The sequence below is a fragment of the Nicotiana tabacum genome, chromosome 23 (genome assembly GCF_000715075.1).
Source record: "Nicotiana tabacum cultivar K326 chromosome 23, ASM71507v2, whole genome shotgun sequence".
Classification (NCBI taxonomy): domain Eukaryota; kingdom Viridiplantae; phylum Streptophyta; class Magnoliopsida; order Solanales; family Solanaceae; genus Nicotiana; species Nicotiana tabacum.
In genome coordinates this window covers 76,804,105-76,819,556 of record NC_134102.1, presented here as the reverse complement: position 1 = coordinate 76,819,556, position 15,452 = coordinate 76,804,105, and the positions used below count along the sequence as shown (strand labels likewise).

Genomic DNA, 15,452 nt, shown 5'->3' with positions numbered 1-15,452 from the left:
GTGTTCTTCTCAATCTGTATTTTCAGCACCTTATCAACTGTATAAGGTAACAACTTTCTTATTTTTCTTCCTTTACAAGTGTCTCCTTCAATAAAGTTTTCAACTTTTAATCTTCCTGGATGTATATAATTATCCCCAATCAGAGGCCTCTTCCAATTTTCCACAAGATATTGGGTTCACAATTCTGCTTACACTCCCTCCATGCATGTGATTGGCTAGACCTCCATTTCTTGTTGACTGGATGGCCTCTTTTATAGTAATTAGTTTCCAAAAAAAAAATGATTTGAAAAGTGATTTTTTGTTTTGTTCTGTTATGAAGTTCTACCAGTTCCTTGCGCGCAGCAATGCATAAAGAAAAACTTTGTGGTGATTTAATTCCAGCACCCCTTTCTGCTGTGGGAAAGTATACATTCACTACTAGAAATCCGGTAAAAACTGACCAAACAAACCGACCAACGTTGGTCGGTAATGACCAAAAACAGACCAAAACGCGACCATTTACGTGTGGACGGTATTTTTGTGATCGGAAAGGCATACTGACCAAAGTTGGTCAGAAATTACAGACCAATTTTGGTCGGTCAATTAAATTCAAAAAAAAAATATTACAAAAAAGAACCGACCAAAGTTGGTCGGTATTTTAATTATGTAATAAAAAGATTCACCATCTGGGAATCGAATCGAGGTCTGTACTGCGGCAGGATACTATTCTACCACTAGACCATTGGTACATTTTGTTTTAAGACTGTCTTTTATTTAATTTATATTCTTTAATTATATTTTTGCACGAAAATAACCGACCAAAGTTGGTCAGTTTTTTTAAATGATCGGCCGAATTAACCGACCAATTTTGGTCGGTTTTTTTAATATTAATTTTTATTTATTTTAATTGAAAAACCGACCAAAGTTGGTCGGTTTCTTGAAACATAAATTTCGCGGGACTCAAAAATAGTTTCCCGCATTTTTTCGCCAAAGAAAACCGACCAAAGTAAGTCGGTTTCGTAAAAAAAAAAAAAAAATATTTTGAAAAACCGACCAACTTTGGTTGGTTTTTGACCGACCAAAGTTGGTCGGTCGACCTTGGTCGGTTTTTGCCGAATTTCTAGTAGTGATTTTTCCAAGCGTTACAATGATACTTTTTTATTTCCAATTATCTTAGATTATATACCGTCAATCCTCTCTATAACTATCTCGTTTGTTCCGATATGTTTTAGCTTTTATAGCGAATGGTTGTTGTACACCTATAACAACATTTGTCGTTTAAATATATTTTGGTTGTTATAGATAAAACTTATCTAAAAAATAATTAATTTTCTTTTTTTATGTTACATATAAAAGATAAGAAAATTCTTCAAATTTAAAATCTCAGAAGATATGCATATTTCTCAAAAGATATGCATATTTTTAATGTTACCTATAACAACATTTGTCGTTTAAATATTTTTTGGCTTTTATAGATAAAACTTATCTAAAAATTAATTATTTTTCTTTTTTTAATGTTACATATAAAGATAAAAAAATTCTTCAAATTTAAAATCTAAGAAGATATGCATATTTCACTAGGTATATATTGAAGAAATCTAATATATTATTAACAAATTCACTAACTAAACATACAAAGATTTAAACTCTAAGGCACACAATGTAAAGTTACTAGGAAAAAATATTCTTTCAAGATTAATGGAAGAACTTTGTAATTGCAGTTGTTTCGTAGATTTTATTCTCTTACTACCGATATAACGCTTGAATTGGCGAAGTGTCACGACCCCAATTTCCTTCCATAGGATGTCGTGACGGCACCTAATCTTTAAGACTAGGTAAGCCTAACATTTATGTATAGATGACCAAACAAATAATGAAAGACTCAAAATCCAACAACTAGCATAAGGAAAATCTCTACAACCCAGTATATACATATTTTCCCAAAACCCGGCGAAATACAAGTCACAAGCTCTATGCCAATATCAAAGTCATCTATATACAACTGTATCTAGTAAGGAAGAAAAATATATAAATGGATAGAAGGTGACTCTGAGACCTACGGACGTGGAGAGGTGTACCTTGAAGTCTCCATGAAACTCAGCTCACTATTGTTGGGACTGATAGGAAGTACCTGAATCTGCACAAAGAGATGTACAGAAGCATAGCATGAGTATACCAAATAAGGTTCAAGTTCCAAATATTGAAACATGGGGTTCTCTTGGAATTCCAAATAAGGGAATGCTATTAACTGTTAGTGTGACTGATAAAAGAACCTTTGTTAGTGTGACTGATTAAAATAAAAATCGTGATGTACCATGTCATTTTAGTTTTATCTTGATCCAAGGTGTACTTGTAATTTACTGCAACAGAGGGAGTCATGATAATGAATTATAGTTTTATCAATCAACAATCTACTAATACTATGACTAGAATTGCACAAAAATGTTTCTGAGTAGAGTGATACAGAGGTTACTACCACCAATGAGTTAAGCGACAGCTAGTGGGCTAAAAGTGTGACCACAGGAACAACAGAGGGGTTGGGAAAACTTCTCAAAGAACAGTTCCATTGAGATGTGAAACGAGACTCTGACATTCTTACCAGCTACTTCTTATGTATTTGTAAAAATAAAAATTAGTATCACTTTATGGTATGTCTTTTTAATTCAGTTTGGCAATATTTAGTATCAACTTTAGGGTAAACGACCTCAATTAAATATCTGGCTTTTCAAATAGCAGCAGCAATTGAATATTCAAGTTGTATGCAAAAATATCCATTAACAGAGAAATCTCGGAGATTTATAGAGGTTGACGGTCAAAGGAGAAACCACGATGTTGGAACTTGGTTTCATAAGAAAGCTATTCATGCATGAGAGCATTTGTCAATCACTGGAACAACATAATCCTAGTGAACAGTCAATGCTGGATGCTTTAAATCTAGTATGAGATTCTAGCTTCCAGATGTTGAATAACAAACTCGTGTTTTTTGTGTACCTTCTATTTCAAATTCTAATGATCTTATTGAATGAAAAATCTTTTTGGATTATTCCTTCCCTATAACTATTAGATGGTTGTGTCTTACTACGTGTCATGACATTAATATAAATATATGTTTAAATGAAATCCTTTTATAAATATTTTGCTAAATCATTTGTTTTTTAATTATTTGTAGGTGGAGAACTTGAACAAGGAGACGAAAGTGATGAAGATCTGACTTAGGAGTATTAGGTTTATTCATGATGAAACTTTACATATGCAGTAGGAATATTTTAATTTTGAACACTCTGGAAACTTATGTGTTCCAATTCACCGGCAAATATTGTTATATATTTTGCTTTTTGGATATTACATCTATCCTGGATTCTTATTTTATTTATAAATAGATTTTTCTCGTAAATTATATATTTCAAGGTATGTTACATTGTTGATTTGTTTAACCATTGCAATAGAGCTACAATAGTCGTTGCAGTAGACCAGAAAATAACTGTCGTAATATATCAACATAACCGTTGCAAATAGCATGAGTCCCAAATCACATAAGCCAAAAGTGACTGTTGCAATAGCATAAGGCCCTGAGCAACTTCATATTATGTGTGTTGACTTGCATGCATGGTTGAATTCAGTTACCGGATGATTCAGAGTGATTTGGAATACTTAGTCACTAAAAACAGAAGCTAAGTCTTATGATTTTGACCGTAGTTGAAACTATGTGAAGACGACTCCGGAATGGAGTTCCGTCGGTTCCATTAGTTCCGTTGGGTGATTTTGGACTTAGGAGCATTTTCGAACTGTGAATCGTCGGTTCCATTAGCTCTGTTGGGTTGATTTGATAGGTTTCGGCACGGGTTTTAGAAGTTGAAAGATTTAAAAATTTATAAGTTCGATTCATGGTGTGATTCGTAGTTTCGACGATGTTTGATATGATTTGAGACCTTGAGCGAGTCCGTATTAGGGTATGGAACTTTTTGGTATGCTTGGACGAGGTTCCGGGGGCCTCGGGTATGTTTCGGACAAGTTTCAGATGTTTTTCATGGTTTTGAACAGGTCTGGTTCTGGTGTTTTCGCACCTGCGACGCTTGGAGCGCAGGTGCGGCTCCGCTTCTACGTGAGCCTGGTCGCTTCTACAATCCTTGAGGTCTGTGAGCTTGCTCTCTTCTACGGAAGCTTGCACGCAGGTGCGAAAGCTCCTTTTGCGGTTCCTCGATCGCTTCTGCGTCCCCCCTTTCGCTTCTGCGGTGCCGCAGGTGCAACTGAATATCCGCAGATGTGGTTCTAGTCCTAGCGAGCTGAGTTCGCAGATGCGGACTCTTTCTCACAAATGCGAGTGCGCAGGTGCGTCTCCGAGTCCGCAGAAGCAAAAATCCTGGCAGAAACATTAAGTCGAGGGTTTGGCCATTTTCTTCATATTTTGAGTTTTAGACTTCGGTTTTGGGAGCTTCCTTATGGGGTTTTCAAGCAAATAGATTGGGTAAGTGTTCTTCAACTAGAATTTATTTATTTCCATGACTCTGTCTTTAATTTTATTATTTAATTTGTGTTTTGAGTTGAGGAAAAAGAGTGGGTTTTGAAGAAAATTATCAAAATGAAAAATCACAATTTAAGGGACGAAATTGTATCGGAATTTGATGATTTTAGTATGGTTAGACTCGCGAGTGAATGGGTGTCATATTTTGTGACTTTTTTCCGATTCCGAGACGTGGGTCCGGGTTGACTTTTTAGTGCGAATTTCAGATTTTTTGTTAAAATATTGATTTTACTAATTACATGAGTCTATTATGGTTGTATTCATGATATGCAATTTGCGTTTGGCTAGATTTGAGCCACTCGGAGTCTGATAATTGATGAAAGGGCATTCTTACGGATTGATTGAGCTTGGTTCGAGTTATCTATCTTGCCTAACCTTGTGTGGGGGATTTTTTTCTTAGGATTTGAGTCTTTTATGTTGATTGTAGTCTATGTACGCGAGGTGACGAGTGCGTGCTCAGACTTATTTATGAAAAGTTGGCCTTTTAGGATTCTTAGGTCCTTATATTCACTGAATATGAAGTTGTTCTTGATATGATTAAGTTCCTATTTACTAGTTTCACTTCTACATGTTTTAATTAGAATTAATTGTTTTCAAGATTTAGTCTTATTGCCTATTTGACTCTTATTTGACTTAACTGAAGATTTTACCTCCTCTATTGTCATGCAATCTTTTCATAACTGCTTATCTTTATTTGGAATTATTATTATCTCATCCTATAATAGAGAAAGTGGAGAATGATCCAGTGCGAGGAAGAAGAGTGGTTGCAACAATGTGGGCTAGAACTCGGGTTTCAAAGCTAACATCATTGGGACCTAACTGCTTAGGGAGGAAATCAGATGGACACTCAGCAATACAATATTTTGCTTGATCAAAAGAAATTTCAAGGTCATCAGGCCAAGTATTCTTGAAAAGCATGGGAAAACCAGAGCACTTACATTGAAAAATTGAGTCGAACATGGCACAATCAAGAACAATGTGTTTACCTAAAACTAGGGATTCCAACTTATCAGGCTTGCTAGAGCAAAGATTTGCATAAAACATTCTAACTAAGGGTTCATAGACTTTAGGAGGGGGTACAGAGAGGCATTTTTACCATCCTTGAAAGACCAATATATCCTTTACCTTACAATTGAGGGCTTCAATGTCGTCAAGGTCGACTACTCTACCATGAGAAATGGGCTTGTCTTTCAGAGCAACGAAGAAATCCCTGTTTGGGGTATCCCCGAAATTGAGGTCTGACTCTAGAAAACATGAAAAGTCTATTTTGGATATCTTGGGGGTAAGAGATTCATGGGAGTCTTCCATGGGCCTTTTTCCTAGGGCTTTTTATCCTAAGTGAGAGTGATCTCAAAGTTCTGCCTAAGAAGAGGCAAACCCTTCTGAGTGGTCAAAACCTAGGTTTACTGGTTCTGGAGGGTGAGAAGAGGGTTTTCCACTGGAATGAGTACTTTTTCTAGTGGAGGCAGAAGGGTTTTTGGAGTGTTTAGCCATGGGAGAATATGTTGGGAAAGAATTTGAAGGATTTCTAAAGAGGATTTTGAGCGATAGGAATGATGGAGACAGAGAAGAGTGGTTCAGAGATTAAAAGGCGAAATTCTGATGATTGAGTACAAGAAAGGAAAGGGTGTCAGTGAAAGGTCATGATCATTGATTTTCCTTTCTTGAAAGCTGCAACTGACGGAAAAAGAGAGGGAAATTAGAAGCGCTATATTAATGAGTACAAACATACAAAATTAAAACATTAAGCATACAAGAATTTACAAATATCAAATAGGTCCCAATTTTTATGATCTAGAGAAATAATACCAAGTAGTCCTCTTAGAAGATAAAATTTATCTTCAAATAAAGGCTTAGTGAAAATATCTGCTAATTGATCAGTAGTGCCAATAAAGGATAATTCTATATCTCCCTTGAAGACAAGATCTCTAATGAAATGATGTTTGATGTTTATATGCTTAGCCCTAGAGTGATGCACATGATTCTTTGAAAGACATATAGCACTAGAGTTATCACAGAATATTTGAATAGGTTTAAAAATTAGTTCATAGTCACACAGTTGATGAGACATCCATAATAATTGTGCACAACATTGTCCAATTGCGATATATTCGGCTTCCGTTGTGGATAGTGTAACTGATCCTTGTTTCTTACTATTCCATGATATCAGTGATTTTCCAAGTAATTGACATGTCCCGTTGGTGCTTTTTCTGTCTTCCTTATCACCTGCAAGATCAGCATCTAAAAAACCCTTCTAGTTTAAAATTATTAGAGCGTGGATACCATAGTCCGTAAGAAATAGTTCCAATGAGATAACAAATTATTCTCTTTACGGCAGTCAGATGTGACTCCTTAGGAGCTGACTGAAACATGGCACATTTACATACACTAAACATGATATCTGGTCAATTGGAAGTTAGGTAAAGTAAAGAGCCAATAATTCCTCGATATTTGGTTTAATCAACAAGATTTCCCTTTTCATCTTTATCAAGATTTGTGGACGGGCTCATTGGTTTGCCAATAGCTTTAGCACTGCTCATACCGAACTTTTGAATTAGCTCCTTTGTATATTTTGTCTGGCATATAAAGGTTCCTTCTTCAGATTGTTGGATTTGAAGTCCAAAGAAAAATGTGATCTCTCCCATCATACTCATTTCAAACTCACATTGCATAAGATTGGAAAATTCCTTGCACAAAAGAGGGTTAGCACTACCAAAGATAATGTCATCAACGTGAATTTGAATAATAAGAGTACCTTCCGATGATCTTTGATGAATAATGTAGCGTCTACTTCACCTCTTATAAAGCCTTGATCAAGTAGAAATGAGCTAAGTCTTTTGTACCATGCTCGTAGAGCTTGTTTAAGTCCATACAATGCGTTGGTCAACTTATACACATGGTAAGGAAACTTTGAGTCTTCAAATCCAGGAGGTTGTTTTACATATACCTCCTCCTCAATGAAGCCATTTAAGAAAGCACTTTTGGCATCCCTCTAGAAAAGTATAAATCTTTTGAAATATGCGTATGCAAGAAGAATTCTTATTGACTCCAGTCGAGCTACTGGAGCAAAGGTTTCATCGTAGTCGACCCCTTCCTGTTGTGAGTATCCTTGAGCTACTAATATATCTTTGTTTCTCACAATCTTTCCATCCACATTGAGATTATTTCTGAAAACCCATTTTGTTCCAATTACAGTAACGTCTACAGGCTTAGGCAGTAGTTTCCACACTTGGTTTTTTTCAAATTGATCCAGTTCTTCCTGCATTGCTTGTACCCAACTTGAGTCTTTTAGAGCTTCCTCTATCTTCTTTAGTTCAATCTGAGAGATCAGTGCTATGTTTGTCTTCTTCTTGAGAGCTCCCTTGGTCTTTATTCCTTCACTTGGGTCTCCTATGATGAACCTTTGAGGATATTCTGGTTCACTTCTCCATTCATTTGGACGTGTTACGCTCGTATGAGTAGTTGACTCCTTTTGTGATTCTGGTTGACTGTTGCTAATCTCATTAGTTGACTTAGTGACACCGTCTAGCCTGTCAGTCGTCTCTTGAGGTTTGCTTGACCGAGGTGTTTCTTGATTTTGAGCTTCATCACCTGCAATAATTCCTTTCTCAGCCATAGTGTTATTTTCATAAAATATAACATGTACTAATTCTTCTACATATAGAGTACGTTTATTATAAACTCTAAAAGATCTACCATTTAGGGAATAACCTAGAAAAATACCTTCATCACTTCATGGATCAAATTTTCCAAAATTGTCCTTACCATTGTTGTGGATGAAACACTTGCTCCCAAACTGATGGAAATAACTTATGTTGGGTCGTTTCCCTTTCCATAGTTCATATGGATTTTTCTTCAAGATAGGTCTTATGGGCATCTATTGAAAATGTAGCAAGTTGTGCTTACTGCTTCTGCCCAAAAGTGATTTGGCAAGAAATATTCTAGTATCATAGTTCTCGCCATATCTTGCAGAGTTTTATTTTTTCGCTCAACTACTCCATTTTGTTGGGGTGATCTTGGAGATGAGAAGTTGTGGGTGTATCCTTAATCACTGTAGAAGTCTTCGAATGCTCTGCTTTCAAATTCTCCTCCATGATCGCTTTGAATGGTTGTAATAAGATACCACTTTTCTCTTTCAATTCTTTTACAGAAGATCTCAAAGATTTTCAAAGCTTCATCTTTGTGAGATAGAAAAATCACGCATGTAAAACGTGAGTAGTCATCAACAATAACAAAAATATATTGTTTTCATCCTATGCTAGCAGTTCTGGTGGATCCAAACAAATCCATATGAAGCAATTGTAAAGGCTTTGATGTCGACACAATGTCTTTGTTTTTAAAAGAGTTCCTGGCTTGTTTACCAATTTGACATGCATCACATACATGATTTCTAGAAAAATTGAGTCTAGGGAGACCGATAACTAAATCATGCTTGGAGAGTTTATCTATAATATGCATGCTTGCATGACCAAGTTTCTTATGCCATAACCATGGATCATCAGATATGGATGTTAAGCAAATGTTACCATCTAGATTTTCAAAACCATCAAGAATATAAATATTTTCATAACTTTTTCCTGGGAGGATTATTTTACCTGTCTCATCTTCAATAGCACAACCTGTTTTCTTGAACTTTACTTCATACCCTAAATCACATAGCTGACTTATACTCAGAAGATTGTAGTTGAGTCCATCTACAAGGTAAACTTCAGTGATATCATAATTGTTATTGACTGGAACTGTGCTAGTGCCGACTATCTTCCCTTTTGAGTCATCACCAAATTTAACACTTCCTCCATTTATCTTCGTAACTTCTTTGAACAGGTTTTTGTCACCTGTTCTGTGACTGGAACACGCACTATCTAAGTACAATTTTCCTTTGCGGCTCTTCCTATAGTGTTCATGCAAAACATAATTATCACTTTCTTTTAGGTACCCAAACTTGCTTGGGTCCTTGTTAGTTAGTATTACTAAGATCAGGGTTGTTTTTGTGTTTCCAAATCCACCCTGAAACATTAGATTTAAGAAATAGACAAAAGGAATACTTATGTCCACTTTTGTTGCAGTAGTGGCACACAGGGGCTGATCCGTTCTTGGATCTTCCACTTGTGTTAGTACTAGTAGACTCTGTTCTAGCTGGTCCTTTTTGAGTTGACTTATAAGTCGCCTAGTTTGACTTGACAGAACTATGACTGTTTGATTTGCGCATGCCATTGTATTGCATTTGCATTTCTTGAAATTCATCTTGAAGTATCTCCTTTTTCAATTTCACATACTTCAAGCTTGAGTTTCCATTCTTTCTTTTCCCTATTGAGTCTCTTTAGTCCATTCATCATTTTTTGAGACTCTTTTAAAGTAAGGTCAAGAATATCCTGCAATTCATTACATCTTTCATAATTGTAACATCTTACCTCGCTTGTTTCACCTCGTGCCATGAAACAATTCTCATTATCATCTTTGTATTCGTCGTCTGATGCATCTTCATCTGTCCAGCAGCCTGAGAGTTTGTTCATGTCGTTTTCCAGTAGTGTCATGAAGCATAGATTTTCTATCTCTTCGGGTTTTTGAATTGTCTTCATCACTCCAGCTTCCAAATGATTTGTTCTTGTTGAATCCTCTGGAAACCTTTCTTTTAAGATCTGGGCATTCATCTTGAACATGCCTATATCTTCCATACTTATAGCATTTTCCATCATTCTTGTCTTGTTCATTATATTGCCTGGTTTGCCTAGGCGGTATCCTACCTCTTCTTGTGTTTCTGTATCGTCTCATTAGACCATCCATGTTCCTTGATACCATGGAAATCTCTTCTTCAAGAGCTTCAGGGTCATCATCAATATCACTGTCTATCCTTTCAGTTGTAGCCTTGAAAGCAGCTATTTTCTTCATTTTTTCCTGGTTTGTTTTCTTGAGGTGAATTTTTTTGAATGCTATAAGATCTCCTCGAAGCTCATCATAAGAGAGTTTATTTAGATCTTATGATTCAAGTGCAACTATTTTTGTCTGCCAAGTGGTAGGTAGACTCCTCATAATTTTCTTAAATTGATCTCCACTTGAGTATGGTTTACCAAAAGCATTTAGATCGCTAATGATTTCGCTGAACCTCGCAAACATTTCTTCAATGGATTCTCCTTGTTTCATCTGGAAAAGTTTGCAGTCATGAACTAACATGTTGATGTGAGTCTCTTTCACTTTGCTGGTTCCTTTATAAGTAACTTCTAGTTTATCCCATATTTCTTTGGCCGCATCACAAATAGAGATTTTTTCATATTCCTCTCCACTTGTAGCATTATAGAGTAAGTTTCTTGCTTTAGCATTGGCTTGAAAAACTACCATCTGCTCGTCTGTGTATTCATCTATATCTTCTGGATCAGCAGGTGGTTGAACAACTGTTGGTAGTTGATAGTTTCCTTTTTTTGATAACTCGCCAAACTTTGACGTCATAAGACTTTGCATATATTTTTATATGCACTTTCCACTGAGAAAAGTGTTGTCCATTGAAATATGGTGGCCTAATTTGCGATGTTCCTTCTTGAAAGAGTGCCCCAATAATAACTTGATTTGCCATGATCTTTTCTCACAAGCTGTTAAGCAAAGAAGTGTGAGACTAGCTCTGACACCAATTGAAAGTACAAGGGGGAGGGGGTGAATTGCTTATTTTTAAAAACTTTTATAAGTAGTTGACTAGTTTACCAATTAGTCGACTAGAAATAAGAACAGGATAGTAGTAAATGCAAAAATAAAATGCAGGAAATAAAGACACCAAAATTTTTATACTGGTTCGGATTCAATGTGAATCCTAGTCCAGTCCCCTTGGGTTACAAGGGTGTTCTCTTTCAGTGATCGATGTTTCTTGAGTACAGAATGAATGGTGTAGCTTTACACCAATAACTTAGTCTGTATGTCTCTTTTCTTTTCTTAAGACAATGCCTCATCAGTGTTTATCTTTTTTTCTTCTCTCACTAATTACACAACAGATCTAAAGGAACTACAATATTTGTTTGGAGTAGAACAAAAAGAGGGTAGATGGTTTGTTCAACGTATGTACTTTTCAGGTCCGGAACGTCTGTATATATACTTTCCATGAGGCCTTCAAGAATCTTGAGAGATTGCAAACCCAAGGGATTTGATCCTTGAAAGTAATCATAGATTGATTCTTTTCAAGAATAAAGTTAAGTTACTGTTAATCTTCCTTGATTTATGGTCTTGACGAGCTTTCCATCGGATGGGCATATTTCTGTGGTACTTGAGTCATATCCGCCGGATCCCTTTATTTTTGGCTTCATTAATTTTCAGTGATTGCATTTCCCTTTGATTTGGGACCTTCTAGTAATAGCTTCCATCAATCTCTAATTGATTATCCTTGCCAGATCTCCGTTGTTTCTTCCTTTTTCATCGCTGATCATTTTCCTTGTTAGCTTCGGTCAATCACTGATTGACTGTTCTTGCCGGATCTCCGCTACTTTTTCCTTTTGCGTTGTTGATCATTGATTCTTTCCCTTGATCTATTTATGACTGGTATTGCTTCTTGAATCCCTTTAATATATTCCTTGAGACCCTACACCAAATGTAATATATTACTTTTCATCATTGAAACTTATAATTAACATGACTGGCTGTGAGGACTGAGTGGATGTGAGGACTGAGTGACTCGGAGGTCTGAGTGAATTCATACTCTGAGAGTATGCATATGGTATTATCATAGTTGCACCGCATCTAACATGCACGCTTGACATACAAGCATAAATACGCATTTTTCTCATGTTGTACGGTATCACGTCATTCTTGACTTCTCACACATATTGACATATAATCATAGAGATGTATTTTCCTCATGTCATTTGAAAATGAAGCATTTACCGTGAAAAGATTTTGGGAAAAATTACAGCTTTCAAACTTACTCACATTTTTGGCAATTTTGGTAAATGACTTGGATTTTCACTGATATACTTGAAAAGCGGAACTATTTTCGGGAACTATGAATAAGTTGAGCTATTTTTTTTATCTCTTAGTTACTTCTTCTATTACATGCTTTACGTTATGAATTATTTTTGGCTATTGGTGTTGGATCCGACCTTTGTTCCAGCTCGTCACTACTTTCAACCTAAGGTTAAGTTTGTTACTTACTGAGTACATGGGGTCGGTTGTACTCATACTACACTTCTGCACTTTGCGTGCAGATGTTGGCTGCTGATGTTGCTGTGATTGACGGGAGCTAGAATTGAAGACGTACATGTATTCCGGTTGTAGCTGCCTCTTGTTCATGGTAGCCTTGGATTTATAAAATTCCGTTTATGTACGTTTCGAAAAGATGATGTATTCATTTCATACCAGCTTTGTAAATTCTAATCTTAGAAGCTCATGATTTGTACTACCAGTCCTTGGGGAATGTATAAGATTCAGATAATTTCTTTTATTAATTGCTTATTAAATATTATAGGAATTTGAAAGTTATTAGTTGGCTTACTTAGCGGGTTGGGTTAGGTGCCATCACGACTAGTTGGGTTTTGGGTCGTGACAGTTAGGCTTGATACTTACTGGGTACTATTGTGGTATACCCATGCTACTCTTCTGCACATTTTTGTGCAGACCCAGGTGTTTCTAATCGTGATGTTGAGGGTTGCGTCTGTGCGATGGGAGACTTCAATGTATACCTATTTGACTTTCGCAGGCCTCGGAGTAACCATCTTACTTCATTATGCTACTGTCAAATTGTAATTCAAAACAGTATTACATTTAAAAATTCTAGTGTAATTCAGTAGAGCTTATGACTTCGTATTGCCGATTTTGGGAAATGTATAATTATTAGCCATTGCAGCTATCTATGCCAATCACTAGTTAATGAATTAATGATTTAGTAGTTCATATTTATTAATAACCCAACATGTGTTAGGCTTACCTAGTCTTAGAGAGTAGGCGCCATCACGAGATCATAAGGTGAGAAATTGGGGTCGTAACAGAATTAATATAATCCAAAAATGATAAAGAGATCAGATTAAAATTGAGATTTTACGATTGAAATGGAAGAAAATAACAAGGCCTGCTTCGAATTCAGCGTCTGTGAGAGCACAAATGGGAATAACAACAAAGTGATAATAAATATGTTGAATTTAGAGCAAAAATAGTGAAGTAAAGTTTTTGTGTGTATAAAATTGCATGTCCTTACAATGGTTACTGACCCCGCTATTTATAGCTCTACTTAGGGAAACAAGATCCTAGGATCAAACTCATCTTAAAGATAATAATAGAGTCATTGATGATTATGTAACAACAAGCCTTTAATGCAAATATTTCCTGCAACGGTTGCTCATTTAATGTTGGTGAATATTCCCTTATTTAATGTTATCTGATGGCAAACCCTTGAGCTTATACTGTCGACTACGTTCCTTTCGGAATCTATCCGGTGCCGGCCACACTCGTTGTATCATTATTGACTATTTCCCGACTCGTTCTTTGCCTACCTCTAGTTCCACGTATCATGTTACCATTCGACCGTCTGTTAGAAACCAATTTTACCCTATACTACACCATTAAAATCTCAATTGTTGTATTGTGAAACCTATAGACCAGTGCATTTGGAGGTCTGTGCGTATTTGCACTCTCTGTCAGATGTAATAGTTCTAATTTTGTCCACTTTACTTTATCAAAAAGAGTTTTCCAGTTTTATAGGTTCATATATCTAGTTTAATCTGTTCTTCGACAACTTTTGTCTTGTGAACTCTTTGAGCCTTTGTGAGATGACACTCAATTCCATGTAATATAGTCGTTTTCCCAAAGGGTGTGAGAGGATCTATTTGCACTTGTCCAGCTCATCTTCTGTAGAGCTCCTTATAGCTTTGATTAAATATGCCGTTTAGTGTAGTTTATGTCCCCGGTACTTTAAAAGCAATTTACTTACAAATGTCTGCCCATAACAATTTGTATATGTTGGAATCTTGAATGACTGAAATGTAAATGGGTATTTGTTCAGGTTCTTGGACCAACATGCTTTAAATGGTTGTGGTAATTTTCTGATTGCAGACTCTGAAATCCTTGCGGCCATGGACTGTTGTACATATGCTGCTGCTGCACCAATCTGCTTCCATATGTGGCTATTAGTTACTCCCTCCGTTCTAATTTATGTGAACCTGTTTGACTGAGCACGAAGTTTTAAAAAAAATGAAGATTTTTGGAATTTGTGGTTCTAAACAAGTCAAAAAAGAACCCAGAGTATATGTGTGGTTATAAAAGTTTCTCGTTAAGGATAGAATTATAAGTTTAAGCAAAATTGCTTCCAAATTTAAAAGGGATCATTCTTTTTTAAACAAATCAAAAAAATATATATATTCACGTAAACTAAAACTGATGGAGCAATATTTACCGGAATTAAGAGAGGACTAGGTTAATTCAAAATTTTCTGTATCTTTTGATTAGTGTATTGGGATTGATGTCTGTTCTGGTATCTAATATTACCAGTACTTCCTGTTTCTTGTATGTTCCCTAGCTCGCCATCTTTCTAGATTATCCAGAGAATATGGCCTCCTTCTAGGTCTTCTATCATATTTTATATTAGCCATTATTGAAGGGGAGACCAATACAGTAATTTTCTGATTGTAATAATCTTTAAGTCCCTTCTAAAGTTACATGCCTATTGTTAAAATTAATCAGTTCCAAAACAAAATTTAAAAACCGAGCAATATTGTTTTTCTCTACTTATGTAAAATCGATGGAAGACAAAAATGCTCACATTTTCAATTGCGCACGGGAAAACTACAATTGTTTTGGAACCCTCATTCAAATGCTGAAAATGAAGATATATTCATGATATAAAATAAAAAATGAGTAGAGAACACTTACACCAATTCACGTGGTGAAAATTGCTTCAAGAATTGCCTCAATCCAAACTCCATAGCTCCAAAAATGTAAAAATGATTGAAATCCCCGAAATAGAGTACTTTATAATCAGCCCAAG

At 35.9% G+C, this 15,452-nt stretch overlaps 1 protein-coding gene across 1 annotated transcript; it reads right to left on the bottom strand.

Annotated features, from left to right (window-relative positions):
- Nucleotides 1–10,477: 10,477 nt before the first annotated feature.
- Nucleotides 10,478–10,945, bottom strand: LOC107791828 (uncharacterized). Its single transcript, XM_016613969.1, has one exon. It carries the CDS (start codon nucleotides 10,943–10,945, stop codon nucleotides 10,478–10,480), a length of 468 nt encoding a protein of 155 aa, XP_016469455.1.
- Nucleotides 10,946–15,452: the final 4,507 nt, after the last annotated feature.

What these genes read in the sequence shown, in the direction of transcription:
- LOC107791828 (XM_016613969.1), bottom strand. Translation starts at nt 10,945, where the DNA reads ATGACGTCAAAGTTTGGCGAGTTATCAAAAAAAGGAAACTATCAACTA.